General features: G+C 42.4%; 1 protein-coding gene across 2 annotated transcripts in view; it reads left to right on the top strand.

Annotated features, from left to right (window-relative positions):
- BMPER (BMP binding endothelial regulator) overlaps window positions 1-20,423 on the top strand; it is a 231,678-nt gene that overhangs the window by 113,083 nt on the left and 98,172 nt on the right. The window contains exons 7-8 of one of the 2 annotated variants that reach the window (XM_040964857.1): window positions 12,909-12,913; window positions 16,848-16,947. In XM_040964857.1, coding sequence (XP_040820791.1) covers window positions 12,909-12,913; window positions 16,848-16,947 — 105 coding nt within the window. The remainder of the gene's footprint in view (window positions 1-12,908; window positions 12,914-16,847; window positions 16,948-20,423) is intronic. The other variant, XM_040964855.1, reaches the window with a different exon arrangement.

Genomic DNA, 20,423 nt, shown 5'->3' with positions numbered 1-20,423 from the left:
ATTATGGCTACTCCCAGCTTGATGCTTCTGCCTTGCTCCTTCTGTTTATTCCATGTCTTGGTCTAAGCTATTCTGTCTCATCTTCATTGTTGCACCTTGAGGTGCCAACCAAGGGAAGCTATGTAGGGTAAGCCAGTCTTCTCCTTGGTTGTTTGTTTCTGCTGTGACTACCTGCTGAGGATTGTATAAGGCACCATTTTGTTGACAATATATAGCCTTTTTAAGGCATCCCACAGTGAGGGATTGAGGTAAAAATTTGCTAGTCTAAAAGTGACAGGAGAAATATAGTGCTGAAATATTCCTCAACATAGGGTACAAATACTCTTTTCAGAAGCATGGAAACCACATATCCCACACAGTCTGCCCAGGGAATTGTAACCAGTTATGTTTTCAGAGTGTGTGGTAGGTAGAGTTTTCATACTAAGGTATTTATAAATATTCCAGAAATGCCAGCCACTGGTAGGGTGACTTGGTTTATAGAATTGAAATAGGTCTATCTTAAAGCCTAGAATTCTTTATATATATGTATACATAATTATAATATTATGTGTATATATTTTATACATCCATTTATATATGTATTTGAATATATTAAAATTAGGGAAAAATCAAGATAATCGTGACAAATAACAGAAACAAAAAGAATGGGCCTGGTTTGCCAACGTCCATCAAAGAAGCAAGTAATCAAACTGACAAGCAAAATGGCACTTGAAGAGTGGTTTTAGAATCTATAAAAATAGAATCTTAAATTAAATTTGAAGACATTATTTAATATTGAACATGTAGAAGGAAAGGAAGAAGCTTTGGGAAGTAGAGTTGATTTTTCATTTGGCTGGTAGCTCAATATAAATGTATGCTTAACCAAAAATTCTTACCAAGGAATTTGTCCCGAAGAGAAAGGAAAGTACAAGTCTAGATTCTTAAAACCTGCAGTAGTAAATTGATAGCAATCGTCACTTCGCAAATTGTATCCCTCTTCTATTGCAGCAGAATGTTCATGTACCATGCCAAAGGGGTTTTTCAGTCAAATAAATTTGAGAAACACTATATTCTCTATTCCCTAATTAGACGTACATGTGTATTGGTGGATAAGAAGACATACAGCAAAGAAACGCATGAGCTTTGTATGGGTCAGCCTTCCACGTGTGTTTGTGGATGTCTAATGTACAGAGTCCCTATTGACATCTTGTGTTAGGAAATGGCATAGGAAATTGTTAATTTAAGTTACGTTATTTTCAATTAAAAGTTTTAGACGGTCTAAATGTCTAGCGCCTCTGAAAGAAGACCTGGGATGAGTGTTGGTATGTCTTGATAAGGAGTTGTTGCTGTCTTTCATGTCTCCCTTAGTCCTTCATACAGGAAAGTAGGCAGCCAGGCTGGGCATATGACAGTTGGAAGGAGGGATTCTACGTGCTGAAAGTCACAGCCATTTGTGTCGTCCTTCCCTGGGGGCCTCCGATGGCCTGCGGTTATTGCACACATCAGTGCTGGGTTTTACAGAACAGACTTTTTAAAAAATTGGTAATGCCACGGCCTCCTAAATTCACAGCCAGCTATATTGGTGGGATTGCCTGCTATATTGGTAGGGAACACCAGGCTATTTGTGGCAATGGGAAGGGAGCATGTCACTGTGTGTTACTTTCTATATGAGATGAAATGATTATCCTTACCACCCCCCAAACAAACCTCTCCTTAGGAAAACAAACACTTGCAAGTTTATTTTATAAAATCTGTGTTCAACTTATATAAATATATTGTGACAGCGGCTGTCATACTGCATATATCAAGCAAGTGCTTTGAAACTTTATGCAAATATATGGGCGATGTATACACTACTGTAAACCCCAAAGACTACCCTATGTGTTCTTGGTGCCAAGAAAAACACAAATGTTCTGCAGCTATTTTAGAGGAAAAGTCACCGGAGCTCTGTATCTTTCAAAGCCCTGTTCTCTTGGCTGATGAAACACACTCGGGGTAAACCAAAAGACAGTAGGGTCGGGGTGCGGATGCCCAAGGATCATTTTGGCTAATGACTTAAGTTAATCACTGGACAGGGCATTTTGCTCCCTTGCATGCATTTGGATTTCATGAGAGCTTTGAGGAAGCTGGCATAGATAGAAAAGAACTACAGTTCAGATGAAAACTTGCCTAAGACCATTCATTTGTTCGTTAAGGATCCTCCCATGATCAGTTCTAATTGATTGGATTTCTGACCTGGAGTTTATCCTTGTGTAGCCACAGTGTGTGGGTTACGTATGTTGTCCTTGTGGCCAAGTAGTTCTCTTAGTATTTAGGTAACATATTAAATTTGTGTTATAAGTAACCACCTGTTACAGTCAGTTCACAGAGTCTTTGGGTGATACTCCAAACTAGAATAAAAGGCCTCCATTTCCTCTGCAAAACTTGCTGAATTTGGATATTTAGCACAGTGATTAGCTGCTCCTCGAGATGTCCTCATCCTGTATCAGAGTGCCTGAGTTGAAGTCCCAGCTTTTCTGCTGCCCAGATTCCTGCTAAGGTCCACCCTGAGAGAGAGCAGGTGGTGGCTTAAGGACCTGCCATCCATGTGGGACACCAGCATGGAGTTCCTGGCCCCTGGCTTAAGACAGGCTCAGCTTTTACACCCTTTGGGGAGTAACCAGTGCATCTCTCGCTGTCTGCCCCATCTCCCACCACTAACTTTTGTCACTTCACCTTTCAATAAATAAGTAAATATTTACAAAAATTGCTGAAGGTTTAAAATGCACCCAGATTTGTAGTTATATGAGGATACTTTTATAAAGTTTGCAGATAAGTGACTTTAAAAGATATTTCTTTTGATACATAAGAAGATTTTAAAATCCATGCTTAGTTTGTTCGTAAAATACATTTGAACTTTGTGAACACCCCTAATATGCATGGATGCCATTTTTTTGTATCAAAGTAAACTTGTCTTTTATTCTATTTTTTCCCCACAAACTTCATGAAGTCTTCTTTTCTTCTAGCTCAAATGCATTGTCTGGCCATTGATGTGCGATGTCTTCTGTATTTTTGTTTAGGAGGTTGTTTCTGGTGGTCTAGGAATATGGTCTGTGGAGTTTTTTGCCAGCTGATTTGTGTTGAGATAACTTTTGAGTTTAATTCTTGCTCCTTTTTTCCAACGCTCTGCAAGGCAGCCTCTGTTTTGCAAATCACAAACAGTGCATTCTCTTGAATCAATCCCACTGGAAAAATGATTGCTCTCACTACAGCGGTAATAAAACATACCACAGCGGGGAAACTTGGGCAACCACAAGAGGATAAATGTTCAAAATTAATATTTCCCAGTGTTTCTAAAGGACTTTACTTCAAAAATAATATTAAAAAAACCCTGAAGCGTCCTTGAAACTTATAAATGAAAGGAGCAGTGTTTGCATCAAAATTGTTTATAGCAAAAATTTTAAATGATTCCATTTTCACTCTCATTTCTAAAGGCCATGCAGATAGATGGGGAGTCCAGAGTTACAAGCAAAAGCCTGATGATCTTTGTAGAGGCGATATCCTTCATTAGCAACTTAGATGCAAGATGTCTGCCCAGAAATGTTCTCTGAAACTTCAGATCTGTTGTATCATTAGATTTGTAGAAATAGCAGTGGCTTATGCATGTAACTCCACAGAATTGATCAATCAAAAATTTGAGGAGTAACAATGAATTGAAAAACATTTATGAAATCTGGATACCTGAGGGCATGATTGTATCTTTGCTTTGAACTGGATACAAAAGTAAGTAGTTTCAAATTCTACTAAGGAAACTGGAAACCCACAGAATCAAAGGGACCAACTAGTGGAGTGAAGAACTTTTATAGACCCTAGGCACTACTCATTAGTACTTTGCTCCAAAGTGACTTAACTTCTCTTACACTTTGATTTCTTTATCTGTTAAATCAAGAAAAACAGTAGTATCCTGTCTTGTAGATTTTTTATGCTAAGCATAAGATGCTGAGGGTAGAGCTTCTAACTTGGTTCCTGGCACATAGTAAATGCTCATTAAGTGTTAGCTACTGCAAATATTTAGAGTCAAGTCAATTTTGAATCCCAGTATATGTTCTGTTCATGAGGTGGTTATACACATTGAGTTACTTGTTTATGTCAGTTCTCTGAACTTGGCAGCCAAACATAGTTCTGGTTGATGAGGCTCTTTATAAATAACATACACCAATTTAAAAAGTGATTTTCTGAATATTTTGGTCAAAAAAGGTCTGGATATTCAGCCTTCAGAATGTAAACTTTCACTTAATCTGCCTGAATTGAAGACATTACTGCCATCCTCAAGTTCGTCTGGTACAATAACAATAGTGCATATTTTTGAACTGATGCCTCCCTGAGTCTGCAAGATTTTTTCCCGGAAGGATCTCTCTTCAATACTGGCCATCAACAAGAGTCCCTGTACATGTTCTGAGGGTCTTGACCCTCATTCACCGACCATGCATGGACGCCTGAAACTCTCAAAAGTGTGTAAGACACTCCCGATTTCACTCTGACATTAGCCTCATAAGACCCTCAGAGCCCGTCCCTTGGCTTTCACTGAGGTTTTCAGGTGATCCTGGCAATCCCTTGAGCATCTCTCAATATAGTTATGTCCTTACAAAGAGTCTGAATTGCTCTTCTTTTTGTACTACATTCTGAAATAAGGTGTGTGGCTAAGGTAGAGCTTTCTTCCATTCCTTCCAAGGTTACGGCTATAATTCTCAAGTCCCGTGAAAAGACCTGTGGGTTGTTAAGCATATTGTCACGGCTGTCGAGCTGCGGTCACTCAGACTTCATACACAGCCAGGTGAGCTTGCCATCCGGCTGCGTGGCCTCACTGAGGTTTTGCGTTCAGACCAAGGCTACAAGCTGCTGCTGCGGCTGCACCTGGTCTAATGTTAGTGTAGCAGAAGCTCCGCTTAGTGATCATTCATTGATTCTACTGGGAGCCAGACTCGTTTTCTCCTTGACTGGCCTGTGGACGAATCCCTTTATCTGAGAACCCATCTGTGCCATGCCGCGATGTGCTGCTCTGTCACGCTAATGCAGAACATTTCAGACTTCAGCCATCTTCCTTAAGAAATCAGCCACTTGTCCTGAACACCTCAGAAGACCAGTGTGGAGGTCTGTTGGCCACGTGGCCAGGACCAGCATCAAATTCCTTTCCCTGAGCTTTACTCAATTCCAAGAATCCCAGTTCAGTAGGTCTAGTGCTTGACTGTGTCACAGGGATTTTAGTGTCACTACTCTGTTTATTTTCAGCATTCCTTCTTGCCTAGGATAAACACGGGCATGTGACTGAGCTCAGGGTGCTTGGGATAACAGGCGTGACGTTTCTGGAGGATACTGTCTTCCTTCTGAATCCAGGCTTGGTAACTAGGTGACGGTCTTCTGTCTCTTTCTCCCTCAGGGAAGATTTTCTCTCCTCACTGAACTTGCCCAGGCATGTCAGAATATTTGCAGCTCAAACAGAGTCCTTCTGGCCACAGCTGGTTCTTCTTTTATTTTGATCAAAGTTGGCCTAGATTAGGATCGCCCCAAGAGCTTGCCAAAATTGAAAGCAACTTGGTTGTCTCCAAACACAAACCTGAAGTGGGTTGACAAGGCCGATACCCAGATGAGTCACTAGTTTGAATGAATGGTACCAGAAGCCTGATATCTCCAGATAGTATTTATCCTGTAATGTCATTATCAATGATATTGATAATGTCATGTCGTTTTCAACATCTTGTATCTTGTTGAAATTTTAGGAAATTGTCACCTGATAGAAAAGAAAGGACTGGGCTTTGTATGTTTACGGTTAGTTTCACTGAAAGACCACAGTGCCTAATATACAGAAACTCAAATGTTTTTTGGGTAGATGAAAGTAAAAATGCTGAGATCAGGCAATTACTATTCTGAAATTAAAGTGAAGTTTAAATGTACTCTTAGGTTTCACTGGTATTCCAATCACACTATACTTAAGACAACCTCAGAGAATTTTAAGGATAATTTTGTCAATACAGTGGGTGGGACCCAGCTAAACTTTCATTAAGAGTAGTTCATTTCTAGACAACTGATGTTTTCTTATACCTCAAGAAACCTCACTGGAGTCTAAACATTTTTTAAAGTTATTTTCAGCTTAAAATGACAACCAGGTAAATATGTGTTAAACTGAAAACCTAATGCTTTTGATCATACTGTAGTCTCACTCTGGACCTCAACAAGGTGGAAATATTAACATGGCTCCCAGCCTCATTTTGGAAAAAGGATAGATCCACATGAAACGTTGTAGGGACAAAAAGTATGAATAAAGCCTGTAACATCGATGAGCTATTTTAGGTAGTCAAAAACTTCAAAGTCAAAACAAAAGTCTTAGGAAAGTAGTTCATTGATGATGTTTGGTTTTCTTTCTATCTCAGAAGATAGAGACAAAGCTGTCATCTGCTGGTTCAGTTCCCTGAATGTTAGCAGCAGCTGGGCTGGGCTTATTGCAGGCTGAAGCTGGGGGTTTGAAACTCAGTTCAGGTCTCCCACATGGGTGCAGGGACCCAATTATGGTTACCATCACAACTGCCTCGCAAGGTCTCCATTAGCAAGCTGGAGTAGGGAGTCGGAGTCAGAAATCCAACCCAGGCACTCCAGTTTGAACATGGGTGCCCGAACTGGTGTGTTAGCCACTAGGCTCAACTCCCGTCCCTACAGACACTTGGTACAGCAAGGCCTTCCTGCCACTGGCTACCTCCTTCGTGTGTCTCCAGCATCTGTGGCGTAGACAGCCAGGAGACCATGAAAAATGCCCTTTCTTCTGCACAATAGTGTTATTTCCTTGCTTTTAGGAATAGCTCATAACTCACGGGAGGTGTGAGTCCTGAATGATTGTTCTTTTCATCTCCCTGGAAGCTGGCCAGACTGTAGATAAAGCGTTTGATGTGTCAGCAGTAGGCTTGTAACAGCTTTGACTACTTACCTGATGATGAAAGCTTGAACTTTCATAAAAATGGAAAGAAAACGAAAAGGGCCCATTTTCTTCTTTCTTGCTCTCTCTCTTTCTCTCTCTCTCTCTCTTTTTTTTTCTTTCTCTCCTGGGTGGGAGTTGAGAAACGTCCTACCAGGGTGGTCTGCAAGGTTTCTGGGAATCTGAAATCTTAGGAGGGTGCTCTCTGGCGGATTTACTTGTTTATTTATTGGTTGTCTCAGGGAGGGAACACCCATGCTTGCTGGCAGAGCAGGACTAGACTGTCCAGGCCTTTATCAGCAAGCTCCCCCCGCACCCCACATCTTTCCACTCCATGAGCCCTGCGGGGGATATCATCTTCCTGGGACACTTCCAGGGGATTCCAGCTGTCCCCTAGCACCTGCTCCCACACACCAAACACACCAGGCTGACAAAGCTGGTCAGGTTCTACGAATTTTCAGCCCTCGGTTCCCAGAGCATTGCTCCGGATATCTAATCTGCACATGGTCCCATACGGTGCTCTTATCTTCCTGCTGCTAAAATAGAGAGGGCGTAAAATGTGTGGAAACCCAGAACCTGCTGGAATTTGCCTCAAATGGCATCCAAGTCTTATCAGTGATGTGTATTTCGGCCAGGCTGGAAAGCTGGGGTTTGGAAGAGGAGGAATTTCCCGATTTTTTTTTTCAAAGCAGAAACAAAGATATAAATAAATGAAATAATAACCTGCCCTTTAGCTAAGACAAAGGAGAAATCGATGGAAAATTTGAAGGCACATACAAGGTGAGTTTTACTTTTAAATATGAGACTTAAACACAACACTCCACTCCCCTTAGACTAGGATTGATGGGGGGCAGGCACTTGGCCTAGCAGTGAAAACAGCCTTAAGAGGTCCAGACCCTGATCAGAGTCCTGGTTTGATGACTGATTTTACCTCTCCCACCTTACTCACGCTCCCTGCCACCCTTCCCCACCACTTCTTCCTGCTGCTGCAAACCCTGGGAGGCAGAAGTCACAGATCTCTGCAACCACACGGGAGCGCCTGGATTTTGTTCACGGTTCTTAGTGTCACTTTCCAACTGGCTCTTGGGAACATCTGGGGAGTGAAGCAGTCAGTGGGTGGGGGAGATTTCCTTCTTTTCTACCTGTCTTTTCTCAAGCAACACACAAACAGATTCATGAAACAGTAATAAAGACATTTCCACCCCTTCTGTATTTATTCACTTGATATTTACTTCACAAAATTATTTCCGTTCGCTCTGTCCCTGTGTGCACTTGAAGTTCAATGCTGTCTCCAAAGCTGGGCTGGGCCTGTTGATTGTTGTAGCTGTTGAAAGACAGCTTCTAGCTGGGCTATCTACAGGCTCGAGTGTCAGAGTGTGAGCTATGCAATCCCCCCGTGGAGACCAGGGCAGGCAGTTTTGTATGATTTACCACAAGAATCTTGGAATATGGTGAGCACCGTCAAAAGTCTTTGGGAGGCTTCTGTCTGACCATGAGAGGACATTGAAGTCACTTAAGGCTTGCTGTCATGGGCCAGAATGTGACCAGCCCAGTCTTGCAGCATAGTGGGGATTTGAGTTTACAGGGTCAGTCCTGTCCAGCAGGCCTGGCAAAGTGCTGGAGACACAGTGGCTTCCAAGAAGCTTTCGTCCTTCATTAATACCCCCTTAATAATTGCTCCCGAGGCTGTGCCTCAGCACTTTTGACCTGCCTGTGACAACAATAAAAGATTGAATAAGATGAGAAGGTCAGATGATCAGCTTTAGGTTTCTCTTTCTAAGCAGAACTGGGCACAGTAAAGACAAGCTAGTAGATGTGAACTTGGTCAATTCACAGTCCTTATGAACAGAATTCACAATGAGTCTCTTGGATGTCTTTTTTTTTTTTTATGGAAAAGACTGGAAGCACTAGGTTTTTTTTCAGTGAGGGGAAGGGTAATAGAACAGATTATTTTGGTGTGTGTTTTAAATGTTAGGCCTAAAATACTGTGGCTGGAACTAACCAGAGAAATTAGACATTGTTCCCTAACCAATAATTGTGGTAGGCAGATGAATGTCTCCCTTGACCCCAAGTTGTCCATGTCCTAATTCCCAGAATCTGCGAAACTGACCTTACCTGATAAAAGGGATTTTGCAGATATGATTAAGTTAAGGATTTTTGCAGTCAAAATGACAGGGCATCGTTTTGGCTGACCTGGGTGAATTCTCTTGCAAGAGTTCTTAGAGAGGGGAGGCAAGATTGTGGGAGTCAGAGGGGACAAAGTGGTAATAGAGTAGAGGGCCCAAGTCAGAGGGATTCGGAGACAGTGCAGGTGTTTGACCTGGTGGTAAGACGCCCCTTGGCATACCACAGCCCGTAGCTTAGTGCCTGGGTTTGAGTCCCGTCTGTGCTCCTCAGTCCACGCTCCTGCTAATATACACTGTGGACATTAGCAGCTGATGGCTTAAGCACTTGAGTTTTTGCCACCTGGTTGTAAGACCTGGCTTGAGCTCCTCAGTTGTGGCTTTTGCCTGATCCAGTCTTGGTGGTTGTGGGCATTTGGGGAGTGAACCCGCACATGAGAGATCTCTGTTTCTCGCTCTCTCTTTCACTTTCTCTGCCCCTACCCCTGTGTCTGTATATCTGTATCTCTCTAGCTTTAAAGTAAGGAAATATATTTTTAAAGTGACGATGCTCTGCTGCTGGCTTTAAAGCTGGAGGGAAAGGCAGTGAACGCAGGAAGACTGCCACATCTGGAAGCAGAAAAGGCCTGGAAGTAAACCCCACCTTCCTGCCCCAAACCTCCCGAAGCAGCACAGCTTGCTTAACACCTTGATTTCAGTCCAGGGGAAATAATGTCCAACTTCTGATGGCCAGAGCTATAGACAACATGTGAATGTTGTTGTGTGGTCACAGTTTTGTGTGGTCACCCGTTATGGCTGTTGTAGGAAAGTAAAACAGTGATATCAAAAACAGTATCATCTGACATAGCAAGCTTGATCATTAGGAAAATTAAAAGGGATTTACTGCAGACTTAATTCTCAAGACAGAGCATCAGTTCATGCTTCTCTGGATCCGCAGTGAAGTACAAAAGGGGTTTTGTTGCATTGGTAGCCCTACGGTTCCTTCTCAGGGACCATCATTTCTTTAGGACTTTTAGGGGGAAATAGATAGCTTGATCAAGGCCGCTGATATGTTCTAGAGTCTGTATGTGTAGAACCAAAGTTGAGTTTTATTTTATTTCTCAGAAATGGAAATCCAAGTGTAGCCATCATATTCCATTTCTGAAAAGCTGTCAGACTCTGCACAGACTGAGACCGTAAAGCAGCTCCTGGTTTCAACATCCGTGTCAGACCCAGTTCCACCTCCACTTTGCTTCTCCCTGACCTTTTCCTTTACAAGCCTGAAGAAAGTGGCCTGCAGCTGTCAGCGGAAGGAGCGAGGGCCTGTGTTTTTAGCTCAGTGAAAAGCATTCCACCTGAACAATGAGCTTCATACTTCAAGACACACAATTGCATGCCTGTCAGAGCTCTGAAGTGGGGACTCCGGCCTTCCAGCAGTCCCCAGGGAGCTTGGGCTGGTGAGGCAAATTGGAAGACGCAGCACCTCAGACAAGTGCCGCAGACTCCCCTGGAAAAGTCATTAAAAATACGATTTTCTACATCAAGGTTCTGTGGTGTGGGTGAGGATCCCCAGATTATGTTGTGAAGATTGAGAGACCCAACGAGGCTTGGAGAGAGGTCCCCCAGTAGATTTGGTCCAAGTTCTGTGTTTCTGTGTGTGAGCATACAACCAGAGCAGGGCTGAGCTGTGCTGGGGCAGTTAATCTGCCATCTGTAGCACCCGAGTCCATATGGACAATGGTTCAAGTCTGGCCTAGTTTGGCCCTGGCTGTTGCAGCCATTTTGGGGGTGAACCAGCTGATGGTTCTCTTCCCTTTTCTTTCTGTCTCAGTCTTTTACTCCCCTCCTCTCTCTGTAACTCTGACTTCTGGGAGGCAGCCAGCAAAGTGAGAGGAGATAGGGTTTACAGAGTCCCCGCCCCATCTCCAGACAACAGAACATGGCTGGTTCTGAGGTTGAGACAAGAGCTTAATCACAGCTTGAATGAAAGTACAATGCCTGATTTCTGTATGAGAATCTTCACTTGGTTCCCTGACCTATACAGGGTTCTTTCCTGGAGCCACCCACACAGATTCGCCTTGAAGTAGAATTTGCCAGTTCTGTAGACAGCCCTTAGTTCAGTCACATTGGCACCAAAAATGGCAACCATCACAGAATTGAGTTCATATTTCAGTCCCGGCACTTGGCCAGTGGCAAGCTTTCTGTGCAGCCTCCTTAAGGTTCAGTGCTTTGGTCTCTATGCAGAGTGACATCAGCCCACAGGGCTTCCTGCGGGGCTTTGTTAAAAGTCATCAGTGGACCCAGCCAGCCACAGGGCTTGTCTACTCTGTTTTTTTTTCTTTTTCTTTTTTCTCCCCTCTTTATTTTTGAGATACTGAGGGAGAGGTCGAGATGGAGAAGGGGGAACGATAAAGAAAGCACTTCCTTACTTTCGAAGTGTCTGCATCAGTTGAGGCTACGCTAAACTGAAGCCAAGCCAGGAACTGAGAACTCAGTCTAGGTCTTCCACATGGGTGTGGTAATGACTGTTTGAACTGTCACCAGATGTCTCCCAGGGTGGCACTGGCAGGAAGGTAGATGTGGGAGTGGAGCCAGGCTTCAGACGCAGGCACTCTGAAATGGGAAGTTGGCATCTCAACCACGTCATCAGATGCCCACCCCTGCTTTTACTCCCCATGTCCAGTAGCTCGCCTGATGCCCTCTTCTGCTCTGAGTGCTGCTTAGTTTTCCTTCCTCTTCTGTGCTAACCAAGAACAAGTCAAATCAAACACCAAGATCTTTCCTCTTGGGAGTTAAGTGTCATGATCTGAAACTTTACCAAAATAAAGTTTCAAGCCAAAGCAGAGGCATGCTAGAGGACATCCATCTCTTTCTATGAAGTTTTTTTTTTTGACCCAATTTGTAATTCAGAGTGGTTGCTGTGCTCACAAATCAGCTTTGCATCACTGACTGTTGTAATATAAGATTTATGGACCACACATAAGCCTTTGGCACTCAAGATTTATTTCTCCTCTAGCGTAGTACCTCTCTTCTTTTTACATTCATTTCAAAATCAATAAGAGAACTCTATTATTTTCAAATAATTGGGCCTAAGAAAAAGATATGTTTCTAGAATGTGGTAGAGTGTAGCTGATTCATAGTAGCTTCTTAGCAGTGGGCTACTCTTTGCAGCATCAGGGTCTATGGGTGAGAATCCTGTCACATGCTCCAGGGTGTTTCCCAGGCCCTGATTCTTAGTTGTTTCTCAGGGGATGGAGAAATATCCCGTATGTGCCTGGCTATTGTTTTAGCATCTTGCACTTATCATTGTATTCAGGAAGATAGGTTTCTATTTTTCAGGGAAATTGCTGCTCAAGGGAAGACAGCTTCTACACAAAGCAACTATATTCTTCACCGAATTGGGTAAAAGGAAAATAAGAGGACAGAAAATAGACTTAGGAGAGATTCCAGATTTTCTTTTTGAAAGCAACTACTGGCAGAGAGACACTTGGATATTCACTTAGAACAGATGATCATCTCCAGAGAACAAACTGGTCCGTCAAGAAGAGGCAAATGCTGAAAATTGTAACATACAAGCTATTGTGGATGTTTCTAGCATTCCTTTCCTTATCATCCAAATAAGATGCTAATTTGTACTGATTTATTTTAAGCACTTAATAAAATACAAAGATTTTCAATTATGCTGAGAACAGTTCTACAAGCATGACATGTTAATGTTAAATGTGATTTCTGATGTATCAGCACCAACACACTTTCTGTTAGTACCTAAAATGTGCATTACCCATGACTAGAATGTGTAAAACTCAAGGAGATGGTGAGATAGTGAAGGCTGGCAGCCCTGCATTCAATATCCTTTAGCTACAGTGACCTGAAAAGTTATCTAGGCACTGCAACTCACTGTGTGCAGCATCTCTTCCAGACATTCATTTGTTTTTAGTTGAGGAATTATCTTTGAACCCTCCCTTCTCTGAAAGGTATCATGTATGTGTTATTGGTTTATGCCTATAAAACAGTCCAACTTATGTAAAAACAACAACAACAGCCCCACAAAAAAAAAAAAGCCCACAAAAACCAAGGTCTCCTTGCAAGATAAAGTTTTTATGTACACACTAAACATTATGTATATGCTCACAAGATAGGAGAAGATGGGGAGGAAAAGAGAGAAGTGAAGATGGAGGGGGTCGCTGGAAACCAACAGATGCTGGATGACCTTATGGATAAGAGTAGGCTTGAGACAGACCTGAAATGGCAGGATTTTGATAGGTGTTAAATGGTAGATGGGGGAGGAAAAGAAGATGGAAGGCATGATGTGTTTGGGGACAAACAAAGAATAAGACACATTGGATCCTCTTGGTGTTGAACTTGTTGGAATAGGGGAAAAGATTGGGTATCTTGAGGATATTATGGGAATCTTAATAAAGTAAGCTATTATAATAAATAATTGTTGTACCTAAATTATGTGACCAGGTTTGTTTCTTGCTGTTTCCTAGTTCATTTGCAAGGATCTTATGAAGAGCCTCTCATGAAATGACTCAGAGAACTGAGCTCTTTCTTTTTCTGTGAAGTTCTTCAGTTCTCAATTCTTACTCCATTCATTTGGCCATCTACCCAGTACAGACAATAAATGAGAACATAGAGAATTGTGAGATATTTTTGCTTGTCAGGCCAGGAAGGGTGTTATGTCATTTTTCGTCTACTTCATTGTGTCAGAACCTAGTCATGTGTCCTGCCCATGACTACAGAGGAATCTGGGAAATGCAGTAAAGATCTATCTATGAGAGGAAAAGGAAGCTGATTGTTGGGAGCACAGTCTCCTTGCATTAACTTTGGCCAGAGTGAGTTGAACTTTATCTTGAGTTTAGGGATAAGTCATTCTTAGCTTTAGTAGGGATGGCCATCTGAGATAATATACACTTCTCTTCCTCCTCTTCCTTCTTCCACTCTTATTCCTCCTATAGTATTATTTATTTATTTTAAAGGCAGAGTTGAGAGAGAGAGAGATATCTTTCATCCACTGGTTCGTTTCACAAATGGCTACAACAGTTGGAGCTGGCCATTCCTAAGCCAGGAGTCAAGGGGTTCTCCACATCTCCTGCATGTGTATAGAGGCCCAAGCACTTGGACCATCCTCCACTGCCTTCTAAGGCACATTAGTAGAGAGCCAGATTGGAGGTGGAGGTGCATAAACTCAAACTACCACCCCTATGTGATGTTGGCACTTTGGGCAATGGCTTGCTATGCCACAGTGCCAGCCCCAATTTAGGCTTCTTAGAGGGAATGAATATTGCATATATTATTCATTGATGTATTCTCATCATTTTATTGACTGGAAGGACCTGAAAAAAATGTTTGACAAAATAATGGAATGATGGATGCTGGAAAAGCGTCTGTATCAGACCATATAAGAGAGGTTGGTGGAAGAGATCTGCAGCAGTGAAGCCAATTAGGAAGCAGTTGGGATAACCTAGAGCTCAAGTTGGTGTGGTTTCAGTGGGAATTCATTCTTTTTTTTTTTTTTTTGAACCAGAAATGTTTACTTCTGCTATTTTAACCCTCTTAGTTTACAGCCTAGTCACAGATTATAGTTTAACCAGAGTCCCTGCTGAGTTGAAATTGTAGAAGCAGGTTGTACGCTGCAACTGTATTCCTAAGGAAAGGCCTGGACTTTCTTTGGAGGCATTAATTGGAATTGGAATACAGCCTCGGGACTTGGGCTATGCCACAATACTGCAACCCAAACAAAATAAAACTCCACTAAACCAGCAGACCCAGACTGGTGTTCAAGTTACTTTAACGGGCTCTTGGGAAACACAAACTGCACTCGTATTATGTATGCAAATTTGCTCTTTGACCTTAGTGTAAGGAAAATTACTGGTGTGTACCTAATCTTTTGCCAGCTTCCCAAAGTGTTGGACAGGTTAACTCTTTCACAATTATGAAATACTTTTTGAAATTTTAATTTTAAAATATGCCCAAAAACTCAGACTGCGATCCAGTAAGAACCGAGAATACTGGTGAAAAGACTGTGTTCTCTGTACACCCCATGCGAAGCCAACACACAGGCATGCTTGTGGCGCCTTAGCCTTCAGGATTGTAGGAAGTTGCTTGCCCATGAATTTCTTTGAAATTGAAAGCCAAGGGCAGAGCTGTCCTGTCCTCCCTTAGGGTTTGCCTTCTGTGTTTCATGTAAGAGCTGGGGCTGACCTCAGGGTTATGCCCTCTGGAATCTGATGACAGACCCCCAACTTTAAGATTATGCAGGGTTGAGTGAAAACTCTCAGAACAACCTGGAATCCGGGGGTGGTAGGGGAAGATTTTCTAATGATTCTTGTTGATCTGGAAATGATGTAAAACAAACAGATTTTCCAGAATGCATGCTTGCTTCTGCTTTGGGGAAGAATTCAACATTAAAAAGGCTTAAACCTAACGTATTTTAAAAGATATACAACTGACTTTCCCCTTTTAATTCATCCAAATTAAAAAAAAAAGATCAGCTGTCATCACAGCAAGAACGGAGGGGTAAGGCAGAAGCAAAAGGTACAGGGAAGAAGATGTGAGAATAAGGATGCATGGAATCGGGGCTCAGGCCATGGGTGCTGCTGACGGCGGTGGGGAAGGTGGGAAGGAAGCCCCTAAAGCCGAATTTCTGTCTTGTGCAGCCCGGGGTTCTTTGAGGTGTGAGTGCCTCATTTCCTGAGACTTCCTGAGATATAAATTATCTGCAGGTATCTGAAAGTCTTTGGTTTCTAGCTTATAACTCCCAGAGCAGCCAGTCCACTGAAATTCCATCTGTCTGGTGATCTATTTACCAAACGGACTCATTTTCTTAAAAAAAAAAAAAAGAACGGAAAACAACACTTAATTATTCATAGAGTTCAGAGTAATTCATATTGTGTAACCTTTGCCTTGCGAGTTTGTAGGATTTAAGTTGGCTAGAAGTGCTTTCTGAAAATGCAGTTACAGCCAACGGATTGTGTCTTTGCATTCCAGAGAGGAGAGAGTTACTGAAGGGCAGAGAAACGTGGGGGCCATGCTGAGGTTAAAGAGGAAGCGACTCCGTGTCAGAGGTCAAGGGTGCTGGAGGAATGAAAGTCAAGAGAAAGAACAAGGGAGCAAGGAAAATATTTGATTGCTCCAAAACGTCTGTGGTAGGCAGCTGAGGCTGAGCCAGTTCTCCCAGGATCAGTCATCAGAAGCTTATAATTAGTTCATGGAAACAGATTCGGTTAGGCTGGCGAATTTGGTGAATAGAGTCGTCTGTGCGTTGGCTTTCAGAGGATCCATTGTGGCTGATTGGCCACTTTCCCTGTTTGAAACCTCCTTGAGCTAGCCCAGCAACACCCAGCCACGGCAGCCAGGGAGACCTGCAGACTTATTGAAAAGATGCAGGATATGGAGAGGAGGTAGTAAGGAAATCTTATTAAACGCCAAAAAGGGCTCCATTGCTAGCTTGGTGGAGTGGAAGAGAGATGACACCCTTTTTGGGTGGCCTGATGGTCTTGGTTAGGGTGAAGTGGTTCTAGTTTCAGCTCTGAAAGTTGGAAATCCAGTGCCAACTGATTGCATCAGTTGCCACGAACCTACTCCATAGCTGATGAAGGAAAAGAAAAATGGAAGGTGGTGGTGGGCATGCTCCGGTCATCTCCTTTGAGACAGGTTTTTATGTTGTCACAAACTGCTGTGTCCCTTGGGGAAGACGATGGGTTATGTGGGGGGAACCATACAGACATGAGCAGCTACCCCTCTGCTGACGACTCGGTTGTACACCTGTATTTACCAACTTCGCCTAATGTGCCTTTTTTTCTCTTTCTCTCTTTTCCTAGGGAGGCAGGACACAGTGTGTGAGAGAAGTCTGTCCCATTCTCTCCTGTCCCCAGCACCTTAGTCACACGCCCCCAGGACAGTGCTGCCCTAAATGTTTGGGTGAGTGACTATTTTCAGATCAAAGAACGATATGATTTTTTTTTCTCCCCATGGAGTTTCTGCCACGAGCCTTTATCCATGTTGTGATCTTGGGATTCTCAAGTCATCCTATTCCATGGCTTGTTAGACTCAGCTTTCCTTGTTAGTACAAGATTGAGAGGTGGCTCCAGAGTGTGGTTCTTACGGGAGCCCATGTGACTAACCTTGTATCCTAACCACCTTCACCTGATGACATGGGATGCTGACCCCTTGTGGTGACAACAGGGTTTACGAGTCTCTCCCTGAGGGATGACACTGAAGAAGAAACGTATTCTGAAGACATTGATAGCAAACACATGCAAGAATATAAACTATTGTAACTTTTAGAGAAAGTTAACGTGCCAGAAAATGGGAGGCTGGAAAAGGAGTAATGAATAAAAGCCAACAGAAAGGAAATGTGAGGTCTTTCTAATTGAGCATTTAATATTCCTATGTCATAGGCACTGCTCTAAAACCACTTTGTATGTTTTTCCCCACTTAATGCTGTTAAGAAGCTCTGAACTACGGTTGCTGAACCAAGGTTCCCATGAAGAATGGGGGTGTGCTGAGAACGGGGTGTTCCTCTAGAGTCTCCGTGGGTCTGTGGAAGGGCGTGGTGAGCACTTTCCTAAGTCACCTCTGGCTTGGCGCCTCTGCTCCAACGGTTCCTCTTGGTCTCTGCTCTGTCCTGCTTTTTGCTCTCCTTTTCAACATTATTTTATCCTTTCAGAGACAGCTTCCCTTCAGTCTTTGCACACCCTAAGGTGCCATTGTGTCAAGTCTTGGGTAATGGACGCTCCTGGAGGTTTGCAGCCACTAAGGAGGATTGTTACACAGAAGCATAGTGAACATGACAAAGTAGGCTAGGCAGTTCCTTGTCCTCAACAGGTGTCAGTGGTTTTGCTCCTGCGAGATTTTCGCTGATTGTTCTGTTTGATTCCCTGTCAGTTACTGTTAATACCCTTACATTGTCTCTTTTCTTTCACGATTGCTTTTTCAAACTCCAGAATGTCCATTGATTTGGTTTGTTCCTTGCCAAAGTTCCATAGTTGCATCCTTACATCTCTCCAACTATGGGAAAAAAAAACAAAAAACAAATGGACAATATGAAGTTTGAGAAAGCTCACACACATGCACCATTCTTGCTGTACACATGAAACAATGCAAGAGTATTTAAACACACCTGGTGAGACAGTTCCACTCCTGGGTATGTTTTCTGGAATGTGTTTGTGTTCCTGGAGAATAGGTGGCCACTTTGGCATGATACGTACGTACTGTAGTGCTGGGTGGGTGATGGTGCCAGAAGGGTTCTGAGTGGTCAAGCCATTGCAAAAGAGGTGGCATTTGGGTCTGGCCCCAGCCCTAGAGATGGGCAGGCTTGGTGAATGCTTTGAAACGATTTCTGTGAACTTGCTGAGTCAGTTCAGACGTTTCCCACATGAACAACTGCCATTGTGTTGGATACAGGATTTCTGCTCATTTGTGGTTATAAGATAGGCTATAAAAGGCAGTGTAAGTTTTGGGAAACTTTGAAAATCATAATTCCCCCCAAATAAGACCTTCTTGGGTTGGGTTAAACCTCAGAGGAATGATGTGGGAATGGCTTAAATCAGACTGTCCACAGAGTTGCTGAGCCACTCCCTTGAATGTTTTATGTTGGACCATGATGACTTTTGGATTAAGGTGAGATTTTATGTTCTTTGGAAGTAAAAAGAAACATGCCTATATAACAAAAGACCAAAAGAAAAAAAGCAAATGCTAGGGTGCTTTTTTAGACATTGAAATCTTAGACTAATTAGCCTTTGGACTGATTGGGCACTGATTAGCTCTTAAACATTTTTTCCTTGCTCAGGATTTGTCACACATGTTCATGTTCAATAAGGAATCTTATTGGTGGCCAGCATACATAGGACAGTGCCAGGACCCACCTCTCAAGGTGATACAGCCAGGATCATGTTTTTATTTCTTTGTTAGAGAGAACATGCTTATTTAAGAATAAACTCTCTTTTGTGTATGATGATCTTGAATGCATATCAAAACTCAAATAATCACAGCCATTTCTCTTAAAAGCCAGCACTACATTTGAATTATGTCACCACGAGTAATGAAAAATTACCAGTCATCTATGCGGGATTGCTAGTGAGGGCCAGGCGCCCTACTGTGAGCTATTTATCCGTAAGTTCAGGCACTGCTGCAGTGAGACAAAAGCCATTGTCCACCTTTGTTCTGGGGATAAACACAATGGATTCTGTCGCTTCGTCATGTGATAAGTGAATTGGTGCAGGGATAGATGCACTCATCCACCTTACAGCCATATTGAACATCACGTGGACCACGCAAGCAGTAGGCAAAGGGAGCACAGGAGGAAGAGGCCGTTCATCCCGAGAGGTGTGAGGGCCTCCAAGGAGGCGATGCATGTGCAGGTCAGCCGTTCAGGGGATGTGTTCTGATTGGCAGAGAAGGAAGGTTTGTAGAGCTTTGTAGTGGTGTGTTTACTTATCTTTTGCCAAAAGAGATTCAAGGCAATTTACAAAATACAAACAGCACATATGCATGCAAGATAGGAAAAAAGGCAAACCAAGTTTTCACAATTAAGAAAAAGTGCTGAAGCAGAGCTATTTTTGAATTAAGAGCTTAAATAAAATTCTGGTAAATTCATAAAAATTGAGGTAATATTTAAAGTAGTGAAGAATGGCCTCACCATCATTTTTATAGTAAATATAAAAACATTCCTGCTTGGTGATATTTCTTTTGCTGTAGTGTCCTAAAACTAGCTTTATTTGACAGAAATTACTTTAATGGGATCAGCTAAATCCATATGATTTGTGTTACCCACAGCTTTCTAATACTTCATTGTAACTTTAGAGGAATATTTTGGGAAAAGATGAATTTTGTATTTTGCAAATAATTGTTCAACATAACATGTAACTTGTTAGGAAATCCAAGAGACACAGATCCTGGATTTACATGTAAAATGCCTATAAAATACCTGTGTTACTTTGGATATTCACAGTCATTACGTTAAGTTTATCTAACCATGAATTTTGGTTATATACTCTAGAGGTGGTGATAGGATGCAGAAGTATTGTTGATGCTGTTTCTTGAGTTAAGTCAGTGTACTTTGGAGAAACCATGGTTGAAGTCATGAGAGAGTCCATCACAGGACCCTAAATATAACTCACTGTCCTCCTAAAGTTTAGGTTATGTCTGTGTTGCATCCTGGCCTTGAGGTTGACTCTCATAGATAACGTATTTTCTTGACTCTTGCTAATGGTTATTCCAACAACTGTAATTCTCAGAGACCATTCAGTGTGTGTTCAGTTATCTTCATCATCTCTTTGGGCCTGCTGATAAACAGAAATTGCTCTTAATCTTTTTACAATAAAGGAAGTTTGGATGTAAATTCAATCAGTGACCATGAATCCTTGGCTTCTTAATGTAGTACTTAATTAAAGTAA

Source organism: Ochotona curzoniae, unplaced genomic scaffold (assembly GCF_017591425.1).
Source record: "Ochotona curzoniae isolate NIBS_2020 unplaced genomic scaffold, NIBS_Ocur_1.0 scaffold_3835, whole genome shotgun sequence".
Classification (NCBI taxonomy): domain Eukaryota; kingdom Metazoa; phylum Chordata; class Mammalia; order Lagomorpha; family Ochotonidae; genus Ochotona; species Ochotona curzoniae.
This window is presented reverse-complemented; position numbering and strand designations above follow the sequence as displayed.